This window comes from Carassius auratus, unplaced genomic scaffold, assembly GCF_003368295.1.
Source record: "Carassius auratus strain Wakin unplaced genomic scaffold, ASM336829v1 scaf_tig00217597, whole genome shotgun sequence".
Taxonomy (NCBI): Eukaryota; Metazoa; Chordata; class Actinopteri; order Cypriniformes; family Cyprinidae; genus Carassius; species Carassius auratus.
The window spans coordinates 28,618-37,204 of record NW_020529138.1 but is presented as its reverse complement, the minus strand read 5'-3'; the positions used below and the strand labels follow the sequence as shown (position 1 = coordinate 37,204).

The following is an 8,587-nucleotide window of genomic DNA, read 5'->3' as shown; positions in this document are numbered from 1 at the left end:
GATTAATTGGTGCGCATGCGCAGAGCAGGCACTCGGAAAGACTTTAAACAGGAGCCAGGAGTAATTTAATGTAAAAGACACTTCCCTGCTTTATTTTTCTTGCTTACAAAAAAAAGAAGTGCAGTGGTACGACCATGTTTCTGCTCAAAAAAAAAAAAAAAAAATATATATTATATATAATGTATATAAATATTTATTTAAAAATAAAAGCAATTAGATTACAATAGTATAAAAATATAAATTGTTTCCAAAATAAAATAATTTTATTTAAAAATAAAATTAGGTTATAATAAAATAAGAAAACAAATAACTAAAAAATTAAGAATCTGCCAGTAAAGTGTTATTGGTTGAAAATGTTAACTATGTAATAAAAAATTTATTAATTTCAAATAATATTTAGATTTTTTTTACAGTAAAATTGGGTCTGTATGCAATAAACATTTTTCTTTTTCTTTTTGCATGTGGGCCAAATGAAATAATTTTTTTTACATTTATTTTATTTGGGCATTATTGCTATTGGTTACAGGAAATATATTGATCATATATATATATATATATATATATATATATATATATATATAATATATATATATTTAAAATCAAAATAATTAAATTAATAAAATATTTTATTTAAAAATAAAAGCAATTAGATTAAAATAGTATAAAAATATAAATTGTTTCCAAAATAAAATAATTTTATTTAAAAAAATAAAATTAGGTTATAAAAAAAAATATTTTTTTTTTTTTTTTTTTTTACAGTAAAATTGGGTCTGTATGCAATAAACATTTTTGTTTTTCTTTTTGCATGTGGGCCAAATGAAATAATATTGGGGTGGTTGCCAAACATGATTTTTTTACATTTATTTTATTTGGGCATTATTGCTATTGGTTACAGGAAATATATCGATCATATATTTATAGATCATATATAAAAAAAAAAAAGAGAAACCTTTAAAACTTAAAGAAATCTTTATTTGATGGACATTGATGCATATGACTGATAGTTAATACAAAAGCACATTTGTAATGAATGCATCCTCCTTGTTCAGTACACAGACAAAACATCATGAAAATAACACCGCTTGATACAGCATATTTGCATATTTAAGTCAAAGGAACAGTCAATTTAGGTGCATACGGTCTCAGAAATGACAGCTCACTCTCCGTCTCCATCAGAACCGTCCACTTCTGCTCGTTTGGGACGAGAGCTGCCCGCTGAACTCAAGTGCTTGTCAAAGTCCTCTTCACTGATCTTCCCCTTCTTGAGTTTCTTCAGCAGACGCGTGTCATTTTAAAAGCTCATTGAAGTCTTCATCATCAACATCTGATTCCTGGAAGCACACAAATATAGCATTGAGACTTTATAGAGTAGCTATTCACGTTTTATTTAGAGCGGTTAACACTGTTTTAGATAGTGAAACATTTCAATCAAGGGAATACTTCAGTCCAAAATTTTCTGAAAATTTACTTTCTTTGATGCCATCCAAGATTGTTTTCTTCATCAGATTAAGAGAAATGTAGCATTGCATCAGTGTCTCAGCAGTGGATGCTCTGCAGTGAATGGGTGCCGTCAGACTGAGAGTCCAAACAGCTAATAATAAACATCACAATAATCCACAGCACTCCAGTCCAACAGTTAATGTCTTGTGGAAGACAAAAGCTGCATTTTTTTTGTAAGAAACTAATTTATTGTTAAGGCGTTTTAACTTCAAATGGTCCCTTTCTGGCCAAAAAGTTGAGTCTCTATCCATAATATTAATTTCAACAGTAAAAAAAAAAAAAAGTAATCTTATCTGAATCAGGAGAGAAATTTGCATGGATCAAACACTGAAGAACAGTCCAAAACAGTTTCAAATAAATATGCGGGTGGATTTTTGATGTGGATTATGAACTTATATTTTGGTCATAAATAACGGTTTAAAGTTAAAAACGTCTTAATGATGGATTTGTTTCTTACAAACACACAGATGTTTGGCTTCACATGACATTAACCGATGGACTGGAGTGTTGTGGTTTATTTGTGATGTTTTTATCAGCTGTTTGGACTCTCAATCTGGACGGCACCCATTCACTGCAGAGCATCCTTTGGTGAGACACTGATGCAATGCTACATTTCTCTAAACATGATGAAGAAAAACAAACTTATCTACATCTTGGATGGTTTGACGGGGAGTACATTTTAAGTATATTTAACCAATTCTTTACTGTTTCGCAAAAAAAGACTAACATACTTCATCCAGTTTTCTTTTGGAAAGCTTTCTTTTTCTTTTTCTCCTTCTTGTTCTTCTGCTTTGACCAGGCTTTGTTCTTAATGAAGTTCTTCTTCATCGGCATCTCTTTTTCTTTCAGCTCCGCCAGTCTTTTTTGTCTGTGTTTCTCCCTGTTTTTATCTTTGAACCGGATGGTGTCGGTGTTGATGGCCTCCGGTTTAAAGTCTGGGAAGGTCTTTCCTCTCAGTTCAGGCATTTTGGGCAAACGGAGGAGAGCAAAGCCACGGGCCAGAGCAGCAAAATCCAGGTCTGTACAAGTAGAAGTAATTTTAATCCGCTGAATTATCTTCATGCATCTTATGAAAGGTTTAAAGTGAAGTCCCTCACCTTTAATGCGGAATATCAGACTACACTCATGTTTGGCGTACGCCTGCACACACGACACGAAGGCTTTCATGCCCTTCTCAAACATCGCTCGGTCGCCTAAAGCCATCGCCTTCAGTTTAGGCAGAACATCAACCACATCTTTCACTGGAGGATATGCCTGAAGCGGACACTATTTGGGGACAAGAAGAACAAAACTATTATACCCCCTTAAACTCAAAACGCTGGAATGCAATTCAAGTCACTTTAAAGAATCTGCCAAATACATGAATGAAATGTATTTTTATTTGATTATTAATAAATGCCATAAATACTCCATCTGAATTTGTAAATGAAATGACGTTTCTCTCTGACTTACCTTTTGATTAATGGACAAGAAATTAACATACGACTCTTCCATGGGCAGAAGAAAGACGAGAGCATTGCCTTGGTTTCCGATGCGTGCGGTTCTTCCACACCGATGCACAAAGGAACTAATGGAAGGAGCATTAAATCTGATTAGAAAAATGTGCAACATGCATAAAATATGCAAATAATGTCACCTTAAACCAGTAGTATTATCCAATATTATTTATATAAAATTACAGTATTTTTTATTTAATATACATTTAGATTTTGTTTTATTTCCAATGTGATTTTAGAAATTTTGTTATGTGCTTGACATTAGTTTTTGCTTATTTTTAATTTATTTCAGTTTCAGTCATTTGAATGTAAACATTTCTATTGTTTCAGTTTTTCATCTAATATTTATATTTAGCTTTATTTCAATTACCCCCCAACATTTTTTATTAGTTTTAGTTTAGCACCTATTTGAAATTCACTGATTAAAAACAAAGTGTTGATCCTTAGGAATAATAAATATTTTGTATTTTTACTGTTACTGATTAAAATAAAAGCAGAAGATGACAAAGCATTTTATAATTATGGTTAAGCACAGTTATACGCCTATATAATAAATTGTTTTATTTCTTCAGTTTAATATGTTGCTAGAGTCAGGAGTAACCTTGAAAAATATATTTTTATTGATATTTTTGGTATATAATATTAGTAGTGATTATCTACATACTCTCAATGCATATTTTATCAGCTTTTTGGCTGGAATGATATTTTATGTACAATCCTTATCTTAAATAAATAAATATCTATATATGTTGAAGTTTAAAACTTAATGTTAGGGGTTTGTTTGATTCATAAAGTACGAGTAACATGAATAGAAGGACTTTTAGGCACTGTAACACCAGCATAAAATAAATGATGTAATAAACTATTCCAAGCCTTAGTGAATGTAGTATAGACTCAAAGGTACATGCTTCTGAGCTCAAGTGTGTTGATGAATGTCCTGGTCACCTTGCACTGCTCGGTGGGTCGTACTGAAGCACCCAGTTCACTTCTGGTATGTCGATGCCTCTGGCCATGACGTCGGTGCACACCAGAATCCCACTGCACACATGCATAATGCATTTATTCCCATGCTTGATCTTTAACTTCCTCTTTGGAAATAGCTAGAAAGGCATCACATTGCATTACCTCTTCAGTGCCCGGAAGTCTGCAAAGATCTTGTTTCGTTTATGCTTCATCTTCCCGTGGATGCAGTGGATGCTGACGTTCTTGATCAAGACTTCCAGAGCTTTACCGAAGTACTCCACACAGGCACAGGTGCTGTGGATACAGAGAGCAATATCATTTACACTAATGAGTGTGTAGACAGATTTACACTACTGACCAGAAGTTCAAATAAATTACCATTTTTATTATTTTGTAAAAAGCCTCTTATGCCTCTTAGGCTTTTATCTGAAAGAGATTTTTTTTTCTCGAGTATCTGAAATCAATTTCTGATTTTCTGATTACAGTATCAATTTTGAATATATATCTATATATCTATATCTATATATATATATATATATATATATATATTATTATATTTTTTTTTCATTGTGATTCAAAAGTTTGGGGTAAGTTAGTTTTTAAATAAAAAAAGAAAATGCTTTTATTTGGCAAGTATGCATTAAATTGGTCAAAAGTGAAGAAAAAAATTATAATGTTACAAAGATTTCTAAACAAAAAAAAAAAAAAAACTGTTCTTTTGAATTTTCCAATATAAGAATTCTGAAAAAAAGTCATCACGGGTTTCCAGCCAAAAAAAATCAGCATTGATAATAAACAAAAATGAATCAGTATATTAGAAAGATTTCTGAAGATCATCTGACACTGAATACTGGAGAAATTATGCTGAAAATACATCTTTGATCAGGGGAATAAATTACATTTTACAATATATTAAAATATATATATTTTTTCAATTGTAATAATATTATAATAATATTTATTTTCACTTTATTTTGATCAAATAAATGCACCCTTAGTGAGCAGAAGAGACTTCTTTCTAAAACATTCAAAAGAATCCTAATGATTCCAAGCGTTCATCTAACGAACCTGAAGAACACGAGCTGCTTCTCATGTTTGTGCTGCCTGAGAAACGCCACCAAAGCGTTGAACTTCTCCTCAGCACGACAGACCTGCACAGCATGGATAAAACATTCACAAAAATAACCCCCACCAAAACACTGGGAATTAGTTCAGACGAGCTAATACTGCCAACCCAACCCGTTCATAATGAGAATGTGAATTAAAGGGCTCATAAAAAAAATCTGATAATGAACAGAGCAGCTATGATGTGCATGAGTGAATGAGTCCGTGCTGGTTTCAGGCGGCTCTAGATGACTCACGGTGTAATAATTGCTGAGTCTGGCTGGTGTTTTCTGCACGCTGGAGGCCGCCACACCTTTCTCCTTCACTGTGATTCTCACAGGGTTACGCAGACCGGCCCTCACCAGCTTCTCCAGCTCTTGCGTCTGTGTGGCCGAGAAAAGCCCTGTGCGCCGCTGCTTGGGTAAATACCCCAGAATAGTGTTTAAACTGTGGAGGCCAAGAAAAAAGGCTGCATTAGCTCTTTAACCCAAGGTTATTCTTAACTTTGAGTTGTTTTCATAACTTGTGATGCTGGCGGTCCTCTACAGTGAATGGGTGCCGTCAGAATGTGCGTCCAAACAGCTGAAAAAAACATCATAATAATCCACAGCACTCCAGTCCACCAGTTAACATCTTGAGAAGACAAAAGCTGTGTGTTTGTAGGAATCAAATCTAGCAAGGCCTTTTAAATTGATAACAAAATAAGAATCCATAAAGCATAATACTTCTTTCTCTAATGAACAAGTTGTGAATCAGGAGAGAAATCTGCACAGATAAAGCACCATATACAAGTCAAAGCAAATATGTGGATGGATTTGGATCTGAGAGGAGAACAGGACGTTATTATGGATTATGTATTTTAGCTCAGATTAACAGTATGAAGTTAAAACACTTGATGGATTTGTTTCTTACACAGATGTTGGCTTTACAAGACATTAACTGTTGGACTGGAGTGCTGTGGATTATTGTGATGTTTTTATCAGCTGTTTGGACTCTCAGTCTGACGGCACCCATTCACTGCAGATGATCCATTGATGAGTCACTGATGCAATGCTACATTTCTACAAATCTGATGAAGAAACAAACTCACCTTCATCTCGGATGACCTGAGGGTGAGTACATTTTCAGCAGGTTTTCATTTTTGGGCGAACTATTCCTTTAAATGTACTATATTTTAGGTCAATACTATTTTTATTTTCAAAAATGTCTTATATTTCGACGGGACTTCAACATAGTAAACAATTTACACCTCTATATGTATTTCTTTAAAAATATTAAAACCACTTTTTAGAATATTTTTCAATCAATGCAGTGCTTAAATTAAAAATAGAGCAAATATATTCAAAAACGAATGGAGACTAGTGCTATACTTATTGAATAATCTCATAAAACCATGGTATAACCACCTATATACAGAGATTGCTAATTATGCATGTTTAAACACCCAATGCATATTATTATTTTTATTACAGCAGACTCAATAGAAAGTGTGCTTCAGCTGCCAAGCAATGTAAAACTAAGTGTTTTATTGCATACTATTTTAAATGTTTTCTGATTGTTATCTGACAGGCTGATGGTTGGAGATCATTACCTGGCTTCAAAGCCCATGTCCAGCAATCGGTCTGCTTCATCCAGGACAAGAACGTCCAACGCCTTCACAGCGGTGGCCAAATCGAGCCCATCAGCCTTCCTCCTGAACATGTCCTCCAATCGCCCAGGGGTCGCAATTAGGATATTAGCTCTACCAAGTGCACATAACATTTGTTACATTATAGTTTCCAGATTTAGTTTTAGAAAGGAGCAGTGCATATACTCACCCCTGAGTCTTAAACTTCTCTACGTCCTCGATAGGGTTGCTTCCACCAATTAAAAGAATCTGCCTAAATGCAGACACATCATTTGTCAAATTTACAGACTGAGACCATCAGACGGTACAGAAGATGTTTTAATCTCACCTAAACTGAGGAAATCCCTGCAGAAATCGTCCCATCACCTCGCTGATCTGCAGAGCAAGTTCACGGGTGGGTGTTATGATCAATGCACCGACCTGAAAACACATTACAATAGAAATGAATGACACTGATCTGATGCAACGCAAGCATCTGATGAATAATTAGATAGTGTAAATGAAATGTATGAAATACAAACCTGCATCTTTTTTAACTTCTCTTCTCGTTTTAAGAGGATTTCTAATGCAGGAATCACAAATGCTAGGGTTTTCCCACTGCCAGTCACCTGAAATATATGAAATATTACGATAGACACTTTGGAATGATTCTGATTAATAATGTTTTTGAAAAAAAGGTCACATTTTTGGATGGTAGTATATCAAAAGTTTGGACAAATATGAGGCAGCAAAAACATTTTGCAATATGGATAATAATGATAAATGTTTCTTAAACTGTAAATAAGTATATTCGAATTATTTCTGAAGAATCACGTGACACTGAAGACTGGTGAAATGATGCTGGGAAAATTCAGCTTTGCATCATAGGAATAAATTATAATTTAACATGTACTCAAATGGAAAACAGCCGATATAAACTGTAGAAATATTTCGGAATTTTTACTGTATTTTTGATTAAACATATGCAGCGATGACGAGCACAAAAGACAAAAACAAAAAAACAATTCGCAAAATGCGTTGATACAAAAATAAACATATGGTTAAATACTCACGGCTTCAGCAGCCACATCTTTATTACTCATAAAAAGAGGGATGCAGGCAGACTGAAATCGAGAAATAATAGTTAATACAATGCGAATAATAATATTATGAGAAACACGCGAGTCCAGCCAGCGGGAATACTAATACCTGAACAGGAGTCATGTATGTAAATTTCAGCTCTTTAAGAGTCTGTAATATGCTGTCATGTAATTTAACTGGCAAACTCTCCCATTTTCCATCGCTAAAGTTCTCCATCGTTTACTAGTTTAGAAGAGTCTGATCCGTAAAAGTAAACACATGAGGAGAAGACGTGCGCTACACGAAATACGCTCCGAGCAGGAAACAAGCGGCAGCAACAAACGTTCCGCATCGCCTTCTGCAGGACACCGATATGAGAGATATAACAATGATTTTATATACTTTTTGTACTTTATGCAATATGTATGGAAAATATCCATAAATTTTAAAATGTATAATTTAATATAATTTGCATCTTAATGTGTTTTTGGAGCAAACCATATTTTGAAAAAAGAAGCGTAACAATGGTAGAAATAACAAAGCAGCATTTTCATATCTCATATTTCATGGGAATATTGATCTATAGTTTCTTTCCCTCTTGACTTGTGTTTTCCACAAATACCTGATTAACATGATGTTTGTCCCGGTGTCGTGCATGAAAACCATGCCTTGTTTTGTAACAAAAAGTCATATGATTTGAAACACCATTATATTATTTTCTGAGATATTTATTCATGGCGCACCAATTTGAAAATTTGTCTGATTTAAATAACTACATAACATTATCATTTTTCCATAAGAGTGCTAAGTTTGATAATTGTCAAGATCAGAATAAGAG

The 8,587-nt window shown here is 33.7% G+C and overlaps 1 protein-coding gene across 1 annotated transcript; it reads right to left on the bottom strand.

The window, feature by feature from the left end:
• Positions 1-1,123: 1,123 nt before the first annotated feature.
• Positions 1,124-8,082, bottom strand: LOC113101279 (ATP-dependent RNA helicase DDX55-like). The gene is given in 16 exon segments (XM_026265617.1): positions 1,124-1,291; positions 1,293-1,331; positions 2,232-2,252; positions 2,254-2,519; positions 2,598-2,766; positions 2,953-3,067; positions 3,942-4,034; positions 4,122-4,253; positions 5,028-5,110; positions 5,321-5,510; positions 6,655-6,804; positions 6,881-6,943; positions 7,019-7,110; positions 7,212-7,298; positions 7,743-7,793; positions 7,879-8,082. Coding segments are annotated over 16 exon segments (1,794 nt in total). The 5' UTR covers positions 7,987-8,082; the 3' UTR covers positions 1,124-1,156.
• Positions 8,083-8,587: the final 505 nt, after the last annotated feature.